This window comes from Dreissena polymorpha, chromosome 16 (assembly GCF_020536995.1).
Source record: "Dreissena polymorpha isolate Duluth1 chromosome 16, UMN_Dpol_1.0, whole genome shotgun sequence".
NCBI classification, from domain to species: Eukaryota; Metazoa; Mollusca; class Bivalvia; order Myida; family Dreissenidae; genus Dreissena; species Dreissena polymorpha.
Window position 1 is genome coordinate 4,156,930 of NC_068370.1, and position 19,666 is coordinate 4,176,595.

The 19,666-nt window shown below is 35.4% G+C and overlaps 1 protein-coding gene across 1 annotated transcript; it reads left to right on the plus strand.

The window, feature by feature from the left end:
• On the plus strand, nt 1-7,434 carry LOC127862754 (regulator of G-protein signaling 3-like). The gene is made up of 5 exons (XM_052402009.1): nt 1-49; nt 4,676-4,886; nt 5,231-5,299; nt 5,613-6,050; nt 6,402-7,434. Exons 1-5 carry the CDS (start codon nt 1-3, stop codon nt 6,667-6,669), a joined length of 1,035 nt encoding a protein of 344 aa, XP_052257969.1. The 3' UTR covers nt 6,670-7,434.
• Nucleotides 7,435-19,666: the final 12,232 nt, after the last annotated feature.

The window sequence follows — 19,666 nt, forward strand, 5'->3', positions numbered from 1 at the left end:
ATGGAACCCAGATCTCGACACAGTAAGAGGAAAGGTGTGTTCATGAAAGGTACGTTCTATCAAACTGTTCGTAGATTTCTGTGTACGCTGGCACTTAAATAATAGGAGCACTTGTATTAACCCATTTATGCCTAGTGGACTCTCATATCCTTTTAAATTGGATCAATTTATTTCCAAAATTACGGATGTCTAGTATTATTCTATATTTAGAATTTTTCTTACAGAAATTCCTTTCAGCAAACAGCTCAAACCCTGATGAGGCTGGGTCTACGCTGTTTGCCAAGAACTTTTTTTTTTGACGCTATGCATAAGTGGGTTAACCCTCTCCCAAGCACAGGCAAAGTGAAAATTGCTTCGTGCAAATAGAATAAAACCGAGTAACGCGCAGTCTGTTCAGGTTTTATGCTGTTTGCTGCTCATCCGTAACTAAGGGTTGTAAATGTTGATGTACTAATTACAATAGGTTCTCCGAGGTTAATTTTCTTGTTTACCATCCCATATTTTCTTCGTCTATGAATTTTATTAATGAAGTGAATCCTTTATATGAATCTCACTTCAACCAATAATTGATATAAAAACTTACTGAATGAACGGTAAAAATTCATTGACTTACTACTTAATTAACTAATAAAAGTATAGATAACTACTAGAAGTATACCTACATTGAGGTGTTCATGACACCTATTATTGGCTTACATCAGGGGCATATATTTGCAAACTGGTGATTAATTTTGAATTGATTAATTAATACAAGTAAAGAATTTAGGGGCATGAATGAGCTACCACTGAACTTTTTAAAAAGAATAATTTTATGTAATTGTAGGTACCAAACCAAAATGTGTAGATTGAATTTAAAATGTAAATGTGATGGAATTACCGTATCATACAGTTACTATTTGATCACTCACCGGATACATTACTCCATGGGGCTCATCTAAAGTCCGTGATTGTACATTGGTGTACATGTAGTATTTTTAACTTTATTAGCAATATCTAATTAATTAGTATATTTTGATCCGTGCATAAGAATAAAACTTGTTATTTGTTTTGTAAAAAATAGCCAAAATCACATTGTATGATGCAGAACTAATATATGTTGTTTACATATAACCACAAATCGAATCATTTGTACAGTCTATGATTGAATGACTACAAATTAAATATTAATCTATTGACTTATTAGCTGTTTAACTACCAATGCAATAACTGCACTTAAGATTTACTTAGTACTTCATATTGATTGCACGACTGACAATACAGCATTTACTAATCGACTTTAAAGTACATGATTGATTGAATCACGGACTCTATATGATACGCTCCGTGACTGAATTAAGGACAGGAAACTTATGAAATGAATGACTGTCTGTACAAGTATTGACTGAATGCCTGGCTGAGTAACAATTTACTGATAATGCCTGTAAAAAAATGAATGTATATCTCTGCAACTACTGACAGATTAAGTTTATATATAACTATTTACCGAACAACAGACAGCACAATGTTTGACTGAAAAATGACTTTACAGCTATTGACTGAATTGCTGACTTTGCAACTAGTGACTGAATAATTGACTGAAAAACTAGTGACTTTACAATTAAGTGTTTAACTACTAACTAGTGACGGAATTACAGACAGTAAAGCTATTGACAGATTATGGGAACGTAAAACTATTAACTTAAGCGAGACTATACGATTTTTGTATGTGTTAAATTGTAATATATTGATAAACATTTGTTACAATAACACAAAAAGGCAAGAAAAATGATACATTTAAGACGAATTTCATGAAATGCTGCAAATACAAATTAGCGCCCCGAGCCGCTTGAGACGAAGATATTTCGTAAATATTTTCCTAAAATAACCGAATCATTCGTCTTTTAAGTTAGTGTTCGTGTGTCGAATGAATAGATATCGTTGCAGGAATTTAAAGTGATATTATGGGCATTTTTTCACTGTTGAATTGAGCTGTACAGAATTAACAGGTTAAACGAGTTAGTTAAAATGTGGTTAATGACCGATTATCTGCAATTCATCTTGCTTCCAGTTGTTTAAAAATATATATATTATATTCGATATTTTACATGACTGGTGAGTTCTCTAAGCCGAAATGATCCGTAAAACGAAATAGTGTCTTTGTGTCGTATGATCGAATCTGCACTAAAACAAACATTTTGATTCACATCGTAAATCGAATCATTTCTGTCGTCAGTTTTCAAAACGAAAGTACGGTTGATATTCAAATGCATTATTTTTTGTTTCGCTTTCCGGGATACTGTATTACTATGTTGATGCTGCATTAACAAATATAAGTGTATATGTAATGAACACACCAAAAATAAACTAAGGTTGCGATATTCACCTATAAACTGTTAGATGCCCATAATATCACTTTAAAATGAACCGTTAACTATATTTAGGTTCACATCGTACATGCATGATATACATGCTTGCGAATTCGACTGAACATACTTTTTCGATTTCAGAATTAAATATGTGGCTTATTTCACATTTTTCGACACATGTTCTTCTTAAAGTAACATTACTACTCAAAATCAACGAAAATGTCGTACAACTTTCATAAAATAAACTTAAAAATCAGTGTCCCTTATGGCAATTGCCGAAATTGCAACGCCAGATGTGGTCTGATAAAATAGATGTATGTAGATACAAAATGCTCGTTTTCATTTTTGTTGTGCATATTTAATTCCATTGTATTTTCCCGCAACGATATCTATTCATACGACACATGAACACTAACATGTGCCTAAGTGTACGATTATTGACTTTAAAACTAACTGTATTGCCTTAATGACTAATTGTACGATGATTGACCTCATGGCTAATTGTACGACCATTGACTTAATGACTAATGCTTCGACTCTGGACTTAATGACTAACTGTTCGACTCTTGACTTAATGACTAACTGCACTATTAATGACCTTATGACTAACAATACGATTATTGGCTTAATGACACATTTTACGATAATTGGCTTAATGACAAATTGTACGATTATTGACTTGATGACTTACTCTACGATGTATGGGTAAATAATCAACTGATAATTGATTGGTCTAAGGTCTGATATTATTTACTATGACCAAATTTATAACTTCACTGTTGTGTTTTCGAACGTTTGTTTTGTGACTTAAAAAGTTGTGAACAGTATGCTCAATTATTGTCACAAAATATGTATAATATTACCATGAAACAACATGGTCTGTTTTGACCCTATCTGAACGACTGGCAAAATGAACAAATGACTGAGAACAGGAACGAATGACTGACGTTATGACCGAACGACATACAATATGACCGAATGACTGACCATACAACTATTGACTGACTTATTGTGCATCTATTTTCGGAATGGCTGTCATTACAACTACTGGCTGAAAAGTACTGTTAAACAGGCTTGGTTTAAGTTTATCATTAAATGTCTTACATTGATAGTTTCAACATCGGAACTGAAGTGCTCAATTATTTAAACAATGCAATCAAAAAATAATTAAAGAAATATAAACAAAACAAAGTAACTCTACTTATGTTATTGTTTAACGATTTAACAATCCAAATTGCGATTGCAACAGAAACACTCCAATTTTTTCTATTGTTGCGCGTTTGTAAAGCTTGATAAATTTATCTGTTTCAAACGATTATTTCTCGTAAATGAAGATGCATTTACCAGTATGTACAAATGGTGTGTTAATTAGCCCCCTAGAGTTCTTTTATGGTTTTGAATATGTATGAACAATTTCGAAAAATGTTATTTCGTCAATAGGAAAGCCCTTGATGGCCCTTTTCATACTTATAGATCGTGTGACTGCATTTATGACTAGTGACCGAACGACCAATTTTACAACTGTTGGTTGAATGAAAGACCGTGCAGCTATTGTTTTAAGTACTGACTGACTTTATAACTATTGAAAGAATCAACGACAGTGAAACTTTTTGCTTAATTTAATACTGAATGATTTTACAACTAGTGACTGAATGTTAGACTGTGTAACTTTTTACTGACTGACTTTAAAACTAGTGACTGGATGAGTTACATGTACTTTGAACCTATTGTCTGAATGACTGGCTAATATACATTATTTGCTATATGAATGACTGTACAACTGTTGGAATCGCGTTTTGAGAAAACGGGGCTTAATGTATGTGCGTAAAGTGTCATCCCAGTCCGCACAGGCTAATCAGGGACGACACTTTCCGCTTTTAATGTATTTTTCATTTAAACTAAGTCTATTCTACACGAAAATCCAGTGAAGGCGAATAGTGCCGTCCCTGATTAGCATGTGGGACTACACAGGCTAATCTGGGATGACACTTTACGAACATGCATTACAACCAGTTTTATCAGAACACGTCTCATTGAATGATTGACACCACTGAAAATCTAGTGTACAGCATTTTGCTTAATAACTTCCTTACTGTACAGTAACAAACACGAGGGACTATATTAACTGAATGACATACCGTTCAAAAATGAATGAATGACTTGGCACCTAGTTAATGACTGTACGCGAGGTGGCTTTCAGTCTGTTATTATTGTCGCAACGACAGATTTAACAACTGAAGTTAGCTACCAACATGCCATTTGTACAATATACAGGAACCCCACTGCATCGTTTGTATCTGTATTTACAAGTATGAATCGTGTAACTCTAGGTCAGTTGAAGCTCTCGGTGTACCTAAACTACGGTCTCGTCACGGTGCACGTGGTCCAGGGGCGACATATCAGTTCCGGCTCCCAGCTGCAGCCGGATACGTTCGTCATGATCTCCCTAATCCCCGACGACGACGGGGTCGCTCCGACCCGCTGCCGGACAGGCGTGGTGAAGAACTCGAGTTGTCCGGTTTTTAACGAGAAGTTCTCATTGTACGCTAACCTTTTAGCTATTGACAAGTTGCCGTTTTATTCATAAGCTGTCGTTAATTCTGTATACTAATGAATAAAAAGAAACGTTTAACGTCAATTTTTGCCATAACTATTTTAAGACATTAAGTAATTTCCTAGATCATTTTGAAATAATTCTTCATATCATGTGCAAATAGCAAGTAAAGAAATGTTTTGTCTGCGTAATATCAAAGCCATCAAAATGTGAGAGGTCTTCATAAAAACAAAATGGTACCATAATGCTATGAAGTTTGATTAGATAAAAGATAGCTTTTTATCTTATTACACAATTTTATTTAAAAAATGAACTTGTCGTCTGCTGTTAGTGAGGTGGGAGAAGAGGACGAATCACGGCGCGTGCTGATAGCAGTGTGGAACAGGAACCCAACGTCTGGGTAAGTAACGGAAAGTTAAAACGTCGCATTGTTATTCAAGTAACATTTATTACAAATTATGAATACGTAACATAGGAAAGGGTAGGTTCGCAAGTTTTTTGTTTCTTAATAAAAATAATTTCTGCCTGTTGACAATTATAATCATTATTGAACCTATGTCATTGGTACCGCTTATATAGTTGGGCCATATAGTAGTTGTATACATGTATTTCAATTTGCTGAAAACACTATTAGATTATGTTCAATAAAATGACAAATATATACAGAATTTGTATCAACCACGTTTAATTATTTTTTGCATGTGTTACTTCAGGAGCACGGAGTTTATGGGATGCATGTCGTTTGGTGTTTATCATCTGCCCAAATCTGAAGTGCTTCCGGAAACGCGCTGGTACCAACTTCTCTCAGAAGCAACCGGCTGCCGAAAACACCTGACCGTCCCTTCCAGGAATAGACCTCATCTTCCTGTCTTGCAGACCATGGAGCTGCGACCATCACCGATCGTAGAGTATCTAGTTCCGGAAGTAAACCAGTCGGTTCCCGACGACTCCCGTCACGTGATCTCGGTGCTACGCTCTTCACGCGGTTCGTTTGGTTTCTCTGTGGTAGACGCGTGTCCTGCCAAGGTCGGTCGCGTGGACGGGTCGTCATGTGCTGAGATGGCGGGGCTCCGAACTGGTGACCTCATCATCCGGGTCAACGGTGAGAACGTGTCACGGTCGACGTCTGTAAGCGTCTCTAAATGCATTAGGTGGGTACATATTTAGAGAATTTATACACTGATAGAATATATGTAAAATATCTATGCGTTTTACATTATGGGAAGTTATGTATAACTAAATACACACGAAGATGAAATAGCTTTCTTCTTGAGCCATGTGTAACTTGTATATCCGGAATTCACTAATGTATGTGTCAATGTGTAACAGCCGAAGTACAGCGGACGTACGTAGGGTATATTAATAGAATGGGAAAATGCATATATGAGGAATTACTTGAACAATAGTGCATGTTTATTTATTATGGATATTTGTCTAAATAATTTTTCAAATTTTCCCCGCGATAACGGTAAACATTTTGTCACGTAACCATTTTTTTGCAGAAGCAGAGTTAATGTTGTGGACCTCGAGATACACCGCCCAAGCGCTATACCCCCCACCCACACCCCGCTCTACGGTCACGTCGCCAAAGCAACCAGCTCAGACAGCGACGACTGCGGTCCCACTTCCGTACAGGATTACACGCTCTACGACGATAGAGCGGCGCTCGTGGACAGCACCGTCGTCAGCTTCAATCCCTTCCGGTTGCTCCGGAAGTTGAGAACGAAAACATGCTACGCGTTCTCCCATTCTCGACCTATTAGATTGTAGCTGTGAACAAGACCTGCCTTGATGTGCGACATTATAGATTTCTACAACGTGTACTTTGCACAGGTGCTTCAAACTTCGAATTATTATTCAGGACAACAGACAGATGTGAAAGAAACATTGACATTGTACATGTGCTGACCTTATGCCTATTCCTTTCATATTATGCAGCATATCGAATCAAACGATTGTTTAATAATATAACGCTTTGACTTTTTCTAGTATTGGTTGAAACAACATGTCGTTAGCGATCCGATTGTGTGCTTTACTAGTAAATATAGAAATGGTCATTAAACAAAGTCATAAATATAAAAAATACAAAGTATGGTAAATAGCTGTAATTACTTCTAAGCGAAAGTCACCACTGTAAGTTATACAATGATACTATTGGCTTTGCGCCACGAATGTACATACAACATACGATGTTTATAGTGCTCACATAGTGCTTTTATATGCATGAACTTTACGTATGCAAAATCGCAAATTGTTGTAATGTTGTTAAAGTGATTGAGTCATAAAAGTCGATGACAATGTATATAACTTCTTATATTATTATGTAAGTTTTGCCTCGATTTATCATATCATATTTAAATGTAAATAGAAAATCTAGTCTTTGTTACACGAGTGCATCCAACAGTGTTTTTTTTAAATTCGTTCATCAACATAATAATAAAATAAATTTTATGTACAAAGACAAAAACAGGATATAAATCGAACAGATCATGAATGGAATTTAATTTCCTGTACTCCCTATGTATTTAAATAAAAAATTATAATGCATAAATTAAAAGTCTAGGATATTACACGCATTTTTTTCTGTACCATTACAATTTATATAATACATACTTATGAATACAAATGTGTTGTTTTGTTTGTGTGTGTTTTGTTTGTGTGTTTTTTTGTGAACCTGTTTGTATTTTACCGTTTAAATCTCAATTTTTGTTTTTCCAACTTGGCCTTTTTATATTTTTATTTCAAAAATAAAAATTGACCGCTAGATTGTTGGCATTAGCGTAATTATCATCTGTTTGAAGTCGTATGCGAAGGACATGAATCACAAAGGCTACACTACATCACCGAAACGATATCATAGTGACCGATGCCAGTATTGTTCTACTTTACTTATATGGTATTTAAAAAAAAATGCAAATATTTAAGATTTTTAAGGAAAAAATAAAATGACATTTTACAAAATGCGACCATCTGTGATCAAGTTCCTTTAACACAGAAAAGAGTAACAACGGTTGAGTGACACGAAATAAAGTGAATGTTGTTATGAAGTGTTCGATGGTGTTTTAAATCCAAAATTATTATCAGACGGCAGTTGACACGAAAAACTGAATTCAACTTTCGAAATGTAGTTGACTAGTTTCATCGTCGTCGTAATCTATACTTACAAAATTTATAATATAAAAAATGTTGCATCTACAAGATTTTGTTGAAGATCGTTGAACTTCAGTTCATTCTTAATGTTATATACTTAACATGGCTTACATTAAATTTAGCACGTGGCTTTCAGTTATATACACATGCGAATGCATACTCGTCTACTCACAAAGGTGCCAATGCTTGGTTACCACCGCCACGTTTGCTATGATGGTTCATAGCATGCCTCTAATCATATATTGAGGTCAATCTAGGCAATTGTATTAGTTGTTGTTTTTGAAAATCAAGACGATGCATGCGAACCATTGCGATCAACTGTCGATTGTTTCGGTGCAAAGTATAGTATTTTTCGTAGTTCCATAAAGCGATGGTTGCAGACGATTTTTTTTTTAAATAATTATTTTTATCATTTGCATTTTTTAAATTTTGAACACATTTATGGCTTTTTGTACTATTCCTTAATTGTAATCGATGTATCAATTGTACATATGCAATTAGTAACTTTTTAAGTACGTGAAATCAACACTTATATGTTGTAAACTTGACATATTTGCATGAGATCTCATTGAACCTTATTGAGCAAAAGCGATGTGATATCGACATTTTATACAATTAACGCTTTTGTGTGTTTTTTTCTTCTAAGCGATTAAAGTCGAGTTTATTATTTTATATGCAGCTATACACTAATGTTTTTCAATTTTCAGCATTAAAGAGGCAAATAACATTCGCTGTGTTAAAAGCACTCGTATGAGGTCGTTAGCACTCCGATTGGGTGAAAATTCCTCCATTATAATTTTAAGTATATAAAGGTCCTACCGTTTCCAAATGGTTCGGGATTGTATGTTTCTGTAAATTTTTGGATGAATAATTTATCGCTTAATCGCACTATATTTTCCGATTTTTAAACTAATGCAATATGTGATGACATATTTATAATAAAACCCACTCTACATGAAGATTTCTCCAAGTATTTCAAAAATCTTTCGCTCTTTGGCTCTATCTTGGAAGTATTTTAAGCTAGTGCATAAATGCATCTTAAAAAGAGGGAAAGATAATGATTAACGGTCGTGAACTTTTAGTATCAACGTTAATTATTTCTCCGACTTAATGCCATCAAAAACGTTGCTTTTTGTGAGGCCGTTAAACTAATGTCTTTCCTGCTACAAGTGCCAATATTTCCGTTATTTTGTATTTCGAGAGCCGGTAGCGTATGCAAACCGCTAACGTGTGGCAAGTTTTAGAATATAATCAAATGTAACAGGCAACGAACTGAACCTTGGTCTATTAATGCGTGTCATGTTTGCATTCCTATTAACCTGAATATATTGATCTACCACCGTATCGTCATCCTGTTGTCGAGGTATAAGATTACGTGGACAACTGAACGAGTGTAGCTGCTGCGCTATCAAGATATCAGCCGAGTCCTTGGATTGTTTAACCCATGTATGCCTAGTGGACTCTCCCATCCTTTTAAATTGGATCAATTTATTTTCAAAATTAGGGGTGTCTACTTTATTTATTTCTATATTTAGAATATTTCTTACAGAAATTTCATCATGCTGCGTCTCATCTGGGTCTACGCTGTTTGCCAAGGCATTTGTTCTAGACGCTAGGCATACATGGGTTAATGAGCGTCAAGTGTCGTCCTAGATAAGCCTCGTAGTCCGCCCAGGCTAATCAAGGATGACACTCGCCCCTTTTATGGAATATTAATTTAAGAAAGTCTCTTCCTAACTATTATGGATTTTTTTCGTTTAAATAAAGTATCTGCTAAACTCAAATCCATTCTGGGGGAAAGTGTCGTCCCAGATTAGCATGTGCAGTGCACAGGCTAATCTGGGATGACAATTTACACACAAGCGTCAAGAATTTTTTTCCCAGAACGAGGCCTATATACTCTCGTTCGCGCGGCTTCGGTATATCAACGAGAGCGCCTTGGCGTTAAAAGCATAGGTGCAAGATACAGGGAAGAATGGCGTCACGTGGTATAATGTAGTTCGATATCGCCATCCGCGAATTTCTCAAATCAATAATTTCAAACAATTACCGACTATTTAAATAGATAATCTTTCCATTAACATCAATGTTTGAAACGCTTATGAAAAATAATTACCCAAGCCTTTCAAAATTTAAGCACGGACAGATCTGTATCGAACTATTCTTTTCACAAATGAAAATAGACGCTACCCTATTCGTCTGCGTCAAGAATTTGTCGTAAAACTTGTGGTAAGCGTTAGATGCAGACGTGCACAACAGATTGAGTTCTGAATACAGATTTCTGAATGCAGATTTTTATAGAAACTCCTCACAGCAGTTACTTCCCTTGCTTCGCCCGGTCAGTAACTTCTAGTATAAGGGAGGCCACTGCGTAGGAGATTGAGATTTATACTGCAGATAGAATTGTTTTACGAACGAAATTTGTTTTAGGTTATAAGAAGATTTTTTGACATAAAACGGTCTTAGAAAAATTCACTAAAAACGGTGTCAGCAATATTCTTGGAAGAAAACGTTAGAAAAACGTTTCCAAAAAAAAATGTAAGAATGACCATATACTAAATTAAATAGATATTTCGTCTGATTTTTGATCAGGTAAGGCTTCAAAATGGGAAACCGATCGATGTGGATTTTCGAAATGTGGTATATACCATAAGCATAGGTGCGTAAACGCACCTATGCTAAAAACCGGTATGTCCCGGTTTGAAAATCATGTCCAATAAGTTTAAAGACGTAAGTAGCACCAAAAACATCACGGACTATCCGGTAAGAAATAGTACATGTCTTTTACGGACTCAGCTTAGTTATATTATCTACTAGTACTTTTTGTCGTTTGAATTTGTCTCGCTTTGTGAAAACGCGCACAATAAGTCACCATATAATAGACATAAATAAATAAAATCTTCTATCGATGCGTATGTACTTATTGTATAACGCGTCATCGGTTAAGAACAACCTTTAAATTTGATTGATTTATCGACAAATACCACTAATTATTGTTTGCAAACATACTGGCTTTAAGACAAAAATAGCAGAATTGAATAGTCCGATCAACGTAATACAATCTACGATGTAATTGCTACAAACTGACATTAACTGAGTGTAACCGTTTAATGAAGAATAGACTTCCGGCTGGCTTCAAATCATTGGTCGGATCGTCGTTCTGATTGATTAGCGTAACTCTTGAAATAAGGCCATATATAAAATGCTGCTCGTTTCTTCTTCAATGACATATGTTAATATAAGAGTCATGTTCTGAGAAAACTGGGCATAATGCATGTGCGTAAAGTGTCGTCCCAGATTAGCCTGTGCAATCCGCACATGCTAATCAGGGACGACACTTTTCGCTTATATGACATTTTTCGTTGAAATGAAGTCTCTTCTAAGAAAAATCAAATTTAGGCGGAAAGTGTCGTCCCTGATTCACCTGTGCGGACTGCACAGGCTAATCTGGGACGACACTTAACGCACATGCATTATGCCCAGTTTTCTCAGAACGCGACTCATTTTATTCAATGCACATTACAGACACACGAAGATCAATGCTAAGTATTCCATCGACTATACTATCTTTGTTTATACTGGCTGATATTTGATTTAAAAGGGTCTCAATTCAAAGCATGATATTTCCGTCTGGTTGTGTGTTCATTTGAAACATACCGATTGACCAAATATATATGTATTGTACTGAATATATACAGATGTGAAACTATTAAAGCAAGAACGGAAATGTCAATTCTTGCAAATAAGATATTCGTAAACCGAAATTATTGATGCAATATAAATCAACAAAACAGCGACTCGTGTTTTCATTTCACAAATAATAAATTTAAAAGTATAGAACAACATTTTTGTGTTAGTCAATTTTCAATGTATCCACGTTTTTGCCTGTTTTCAATTACACAAATTGGGACAGGAATAATTGTATGGAAAGGAACATGGAGGGACTGTAAATGAATTTATTTTAATATTGGCCTAACCCATCAATATGCACGATGTTAGTTAAAGGCAACGATCAGTTGTTTGAGAGACAGTAAGGCGGCAAGGTAGGAATTAGAACACAAAGTAAAATGAATACAAAATGTCACATAGGAGGAAAGAGTCCCAGAATAGAAGCGTTCCCAGACATTGGTCATCACCGCGCGAAAATAGAGGACGGAATAGTTACAAGCAATGACAAAAGAAGTGTCAATAGGTTAGAAATAAGCGGTCGTGAAATTCAGTTACGAAAAAAATTATCTCAAAGCTACGACAGACAACATAAAGATAAATATAATAATAAAAATAAACCTATTGTTAAAAGTAATATTAAACTACCAGACATAAACGAGAAAAAATATCCATGGATACGGACAAAGAACCCGCGAGGTAAAAACACCGCAGTTTTGACACATACGAAGTTTGTTTCCGTCACCGAAATGTACCGGATAAGCTTCCCGTGTGTAACGGGGTGCGCGAATTGTGCATTTGACAAGTGTTTCGGACCTGTAAAAGTCTATTTTTCGGAGTACGACACGCCGCGCCCTCTGTTCGTTCGGGAGATATGCGACGGCAAAGGGCGCCGGATGATACCGCGGGCGCGCCGGAATGAGTTACGGGGACTCATATACAACCAGGAGACTCATTCTCTCTACCCGCCCGTACCCCGGGCTCTGAGGGGGTGTTCGCTAGATTTGGCGAAAACAAGGAGAATGTTTTATTGATGTGACAGTGTAAATTAACCTCACTAAGTTAAACATACACCAAGAACATCGCATTGCCAATATAAATAAATTAAAATAAAATTCGAAAAATATGGGATTCTCTCCAAATAAGAAAATAAGATCTTTTTATCCAATCATGAACATCTGATGTTCAGTTATTTTGTATGAACTATCTTGATATTATCAACATATAGCAAATTTGGTAGCAACGAATTTTACCTTTGTTAATGCACATGGTGTACTTTGATAATGTTAAGAGTAATAACAATGAAAAATATGTAATCTTTTTGAAGAGGCTATGTGTTTGCTTTCCGGGCATTTCAGGTAAATACTTTTTTTATCAGTAAAGTGAGAAAATAAATGTTTTTGTGAGCGCTTAAGCAAGTGTACAAGTGTAATTGTTCTACTCTACTGAGGTTATTATTTTGACAGTAATATTCCGACAGTAAACATATTTTATTGTTATGTCATGCTTGCAATAATTGTTTTTATATTAGTTACTTTTTCGACGTTTTATAATAGAACCACCTTATTATTGATGCGTTGTAATTGGGTACAGGAATAAAGATTCCAGCACCATGTTGGATTTTAACGATTATTTTCCGTGGATAAAAAATATTACTTGTTTGAGCTTAGAGACTATGACCGTCTTCGTTTTTCTAGTATTGACCCGAGCAAAACAACAATAACAAGGTATAAATTCCGACACCCAAAGGCCACAAAAGGTCACGTCACGCAAAATGAAAACACATTTGCGTTTTTTAAAATGGTAAACATACAGATTTAAAGTATGCTCTTTAAAATGCAAACGGGTCGAAGATGTACGGCGGAAGAGTGTTTAGAAAGGTGTAACTTGTAGGTATAACTATTTTGTTTATTTCGCAATGTGAAAGTAAATGATTTGAAAGGTGGCCTTAAATAAGGTGGATAATTGAACGCTAAGAACTGACTCGGATTTTTAAATTAAGTTTTTACCGATGGCCAGCTCTGGTGGTTAAAATCCAAAGCAATCATAATTAACATGACGGCATTTTATGATGTCAAATAATTCAAATTCATTATTGAGTATTAATGACTAATGAGTAATTGTGATTTGTAATTGTTGTTTTTTATAAATAGATTCCTCAATTTATCTATATTTCTACTTCATGTCTTGATATGATAAACACTGATGGACATTGACAGAAAATGCATCAAAACTATATATCAAATATATAATAAAATTCAGATTAGTAGTCCCTAGTCATTATAGTAAGAAATTATCAGCAATTGATTCTCTCATTAATCACTGAGAATTTAATAAAATATTATCAAACGGCGTATCGTTTCATATTATAAACTGTCCTGCGGATGTAATAGAATCTGTACCATTAAAGTAAAATATGTAATGTTGCTTAATGTTATGTTCACAGCTATATTTTTAAAGGTAGCAAAACTAGCACTTACTGTACAATAAATGCCACGTGTAACTTTCTGTAGAGCAGAGATAAATATGATTTATTATGAAAGAATTGTATATTTTATAGTTTGAAAATTGCAACAGAGAAGCATAAAGTGCCACGTTAAATTTCACAAACACTCTCTGAGCTATCAATACATAGCTTACACAATATTTAAGCCGCGATCAGGGAAAAAAGGAGCTAAATGCAGGTCGCACAGGCTTATCATGGGCGACATATTCGACTTAACAGGGATTTCGATTAGGAGAGTCTTCATTAAAACGAAAAATATCATACAAGTGGAAAGTTTCGTCCCTGATCAGCCTGTGTGGACAAGACAGGCTTATCTGGGACGACACTTTACTCACAAGCATTATACCATGTTTTCACAAAGCGAGACGCATTTCTAACATCGGTATCGTCGTCTCCAAATAAAAGAATAGCACAACAAAATATTTATTCAAGCCAGTACAAGCAAGTCTTGATTTTGAAAGCTATCATTTTATCAGTTTAAACTTTTCTTTTACCTTTTACATACATTCAAATTCTTAAGAGTACTTATTGATTGTGTAAACCCAGCGCTGACTTGTCAAAACTTACATATGTTACATATGCGAAGACAATGCTATGAAAGCGCATGCTCCTTTCCTCTAGTCACATACTAGTTAATCAGTGTATATCCCTCCGTGGTCCATTCGAAAGCAGTGCTTAGGTGGCAGGGGATATATCAGTGAAAGGGGGGTCCATGAAAATTACATATCTTTAGCGTAGGGGTAACCTATGGTCTATAAAAATCAACTAGGTATTTATAAGATGTATTTCTAGTGTAAGGTTTCAGAAAGAATGTCTCAAAATTTTGGGAAACACATTGAAACTAGCGAAAGCTCCGTAGCAAGGAAATTTTGAAACTTCATACAGGAGGTTTTCACTTTTGGCGGAAGTCAATATTTCACGCTGCAGAAACAGAACAGAACTTTGAAGTTAAATTGTGAAAAATCTAAACGTATGGGAGACACTTTTCTAGGTAAATAAAGACAGCACAGGGATGAAATGAATGAGTAATGTAGCCAAAACTAGGATTGCATTCTGTTTGAATGTACTGTGCATGTCATGAAATGGGTCAGATTTCTCAATTTTTTATTAAAAATGAGGTAGGTGGGGAGAAAGATCGAGGGCCATAGTTTTACAAGTGATGAAGCCAGCCTTGTCTTTGGTTGTATTTTCAATGTATGTTGCCTATGTTATGACACAGACACAAAAAGGCTTTCTTGTGTCATTTTCTGCTTTGATGAAATGAATTTGACTGTTTGCGGCCTTTCGGAACTCGAAATTTGGTGAAAAGTATATCCCATGCCCCCTTAATATCTTACAGATTTACCCATTTCTCTTCCGATATAAATGTAATTTAGCCTTTTATAAATCGCACAGATACCTTTCATCAAATTTCATATACCCTTTACATGTGTCGACCACATTTCGGTGCATTTCATCGGAGACGAAGTTTTAAGGTGAGCGTGTTGAATGCGTTAATTGTTTCAAGAGCTTTCAGGTTTCATTTAACTCTCCACATTCAAATGTATTTTCATAGAACTAACATACCATACCGTTTTTTTTATCACAATCGTTGTAGGGTGCTACATTCTTATTTAAAATGACCGCTGCGAGATCTTATCAAAATGAGAGTCAATAAAAAAAGCTTGGGAATATTGCCGTTGTAAAAGGAAATATCACTGGTTGGTTTCGTACTGTCTTATTATCACGACGCCTGGTAATTATGACCTTACTAATTACCAACAACATGACACCCAAAATGCGTCCATGCGTATATCCATATTCACGAAAGTTTTGTTTTATGTTTATGAATCATAGGTACGTTTTTTGGAACCAATACCACGTTTTTAAGAAGCATTTTTTTCATTTTTCGTTTTACGCCATTTTATTGATTTAAAAAAATGCATTTTGCAATTGTGAAAGGTCTGTAACATTAATTCGTATTTTTCCAGATATATTGTTTTCTAATCGTTCTCTAAGTGGTTCATTGTATGTATAATATTCTTTTACAGTTCAGCACAACCAATTTGTAGAACTATAATTTGTATAAATGATAATCATATGTAAGAATGTTATTATGTGGAGTATTATACAGCATACAAAATAGTCGATTAAATGTCGAGCACGTGTTTCCTGCAACATTGCCGTTATGTAGGAAGCAACAATTGAACTACTGTGATAAAGGTATGTAGTACCGCACATCAGTGTCATCCCAAAATCTGTACTTGCCGTACATTTTCAGATGATACCATTATACTATAATTGGCGCCGTCGTTGTGGTTGCATTCATCATCACCATCACTTTATATTAGTGCTTAACTCGTTTTATTTTCCTTCGCCGGGAGGTTATATATCAACAGAGAGAGAGAAAAAATTACAAAAAAACACACACATCAATACGTTGTAATGAAATAATATCTTTTATGTCATCAGTTCGCGTTGCGTTATAACGTTCAGCCTATACAGTTATGTTTGTATGTTGCAACACTACGCCACACTTCCACACATATAAAGGTGTAAACATCACTTTAATTTCCGGTATTATCTTGCATGCACTGAAAAACCATTAATACATTAGCGAGAGGATATTGCAGTTTTTCATTTATAGTGATGTCAGATGCAATCGAACTTGTGACTTTCTTGTTCTAAATTAATCGCTGTGGCAATGTCTCTGTGATGACTGATTACTGCATCAGAAATTTAATTAAAACGATCAGGTTTTGATTAACTTGATGTTTACCAAATATTGATTCCCTAATCAGATACCACATCATGAAGTATTTTACAAACTTGCTGAGTAACTATCAACAATCCACAATAAGGTAGCAGCTTTCGCTCCGGAAAAACGGGGCTAAATGTATGTGCGTCAAGTGTCGTCCAACATTTGCCTGTGCAATCCACACAGGCTAATCAGGCACGACACTTTCCGCATAAACTTGATTTTCTCTAAAAACAGACTTAATTAAAACGAAAATTACAACAAAATTGGAAATGGCCGTCCCTGAATAGCCTTGTGGACGGCAAAGGCTAATATTGAACTGCACTTTACTCACATTCATTAGGCCCGCAGTCTTTCTGCATCGTTGAAACAGACTACATCTTCTTGAAACATGTTTTACTTAAATAAGGTGCCGTCACAGAAAGAGTCTTGAACCAGGTTGTTCTTGAATTATTGTATAAACAGGTCTCGACTATCTGTGAGTTGTTCTCAGATTTTGAATTAATTCTCATCGAATTATGCATTGTCATCGATTCGAATTTTTAATATAAATCGTATTACAAATGCGAATTTTGTTGAGTTTCAGTAAAACAAATTGTCATATTATATTAACTGTTACCATAGAAAGCGATTTTATAAGAGTTGTCTTTAAATTATAAATTAATTGTCATCACAAACAGCGACTGGAACGTTGTTGCTTTCAATTTCAGGGCCACCACACAAGGCGATATGAAGTGAATTGTTGCATTAATTGACATCACACCACGCCATTTAAACTTTATGATCAATTGTTTCATATAAACACACAAGACGTGCGTTAGAAAAGATATATACAGTAATTTTGCATTATAAGAAATAAACATTAAGATAATATAAATATACGTATCGTAGGTGTATGGCAAGCGGTTCGACGCATAATCCCAAGAAACTAGGTTTCTCATGAGAACCTAGGGTCTCAGAATGGTTCTCAGAATGATAACCTAGGTTCTCGCTTGAAGATTGCACATGGCTTCCCGAACCCAAGTTTTCAAATGAGAACCTAGGTTTTCATGAGAACCTAGGTTCTCATTTGAAAACCAAGGTTCTGGTAAGAACTTAGGTCCTCAGAATGAGAACTTAGGTTCTCATGAAAAACCTAGTTTCTTGGGATTATTCGTCGAACTGCTTGCCATATCCGTGGTTTCATTTGGGAACCATAGTTCTCATGAGAACCTAGGTTCTCATGAGAACCTAGGTTTCCAGAATAACGCGTCTTTAATACTAAATCCGTGGTTTTCATTTGGGAACCATAGGTTCTCATGAGAACCTAGGTTTCCAGAATTACGCTTCGGACGGCATACACTTGCTCGTTTGTAATACGGGACACATATCATTCAGGGCGCAGGATCAATGGGGTTCACATATGATTACACACGGGCTGGACAGAATGCAAACACGCCGTTAAGAACTTTATTTTTGCAGATATCTCAAGTTATTGAAATATGTTTACAAAGATTTTAGGGCATAAGTTTTTCTTGCAGTTTGGGCCGATATCTTACGATTGAATAATACATTATTACACATTATCAATAGTGATTAAACTTCTTTTTATACCATAATGATTGCTTAATACATCACATACATACTTAAAATACAAAATTGTACCGTACAGTCGTTTGAGGCCCGATCAAGGGAACTGAATATCTAAAACTCATTTAATGCTGTAACAATAAATTATGTAACGATTGATCTGAGTTTGTTTCAATTTTTAGTCTCAAAATAATATTTACAATTAACTCATTCCGAATTCGTTAAACTGGAACGATAAAACGATATGCGCATCTCCGTTTGATACCATAAGTTGATCTATAATTTTAATTATCATGCACATCGGTTCAAAAGCTCCTGAAAATGAGCGCGGAAACCGTGACGGACTGGCATACAAACCAACGAATATAATTATGTGAAACGCATTAGAACCGCCTTATATTAATACCTCTAGTTCTTAAAACATTTCCTCTCCCGTTAAAATGTGCCCTGATGTAATTGTTTTCGGTTTCCTTTTGTTCGGTGGTGGCATTGTAAGCGGAACGAGTATGTGTCCGAGGGATTCTGGGATCAAACCCTGAACCACAAGAGGGTTTTTCGTAAAGGCCTCGCAAGTTGGACACGTCTCTGCGCTCGGTTGACAGGTATATATTATGAAATTCCAAGAAAGCAGGTTTTTCATGAGAAACTAGATTTTTCATGTGAACCTAGGTTCTCATGAGAAACTAGGTTTATGCAATCCCAAGAAACCAGGTGTTTCATGAGAACGTAGGTTCTCATGAGAAACTAGGTTTTTCATGAGAACCTAGGTCTTCATGAGAACCTAGGTTCTCATTTGAAAACCTTAGTTTACGCTAGAGGACCTAGGTTCTCATGAGAAACTAGGGTTTTCATGAGAGCCTAGGTTCTCATAGACATATAACTTAGGTTCTCGTGAGAAACTAGGTTTTCATGAGAACCGAGGATTTCATTCTGAGAACTTAAGTTTTCGTTTGATATCGAAGGTTTTCACAAAAACCTAGGTTCTCGACAGCTTTTCGCGTCGTTCTCTAACCTAAGTTTTCATGAGAACCCACGATTTCAATATAGGTGTTCTAAATATTAGTCATACTGTAATAAGTTTATTATACAGAGTTTCTTGAAATAAGATCAAGAGAAGCGGTTAAATGTTCCTAATTCTG

Excerpts from the sequence above, each read along its gene's own strand:
- LOC127862754 (XM_052402009.1), top strand. The coding sequence starts at position 1 with ATGGAACCCAGATCTCGACACAGTAAGAGGAAAGGTGTGTTCATGAAA. Across the intron at positions 50-4,675 it reads GAAAGGTGTGTTCATGAAAG|GTCAGTTGAAGCTCTCGGTG; the intron begins GTACGTTCTATC and ends GTGTAACTCTAG. Across the intron at positions 5,300-5,612 it reads AACAGGAACCCAACGTCTGG|GAGCACGGAGTTTATGGGAT; the intron begins GTAAGTAACGGA and ends GTGTTACTTCAG.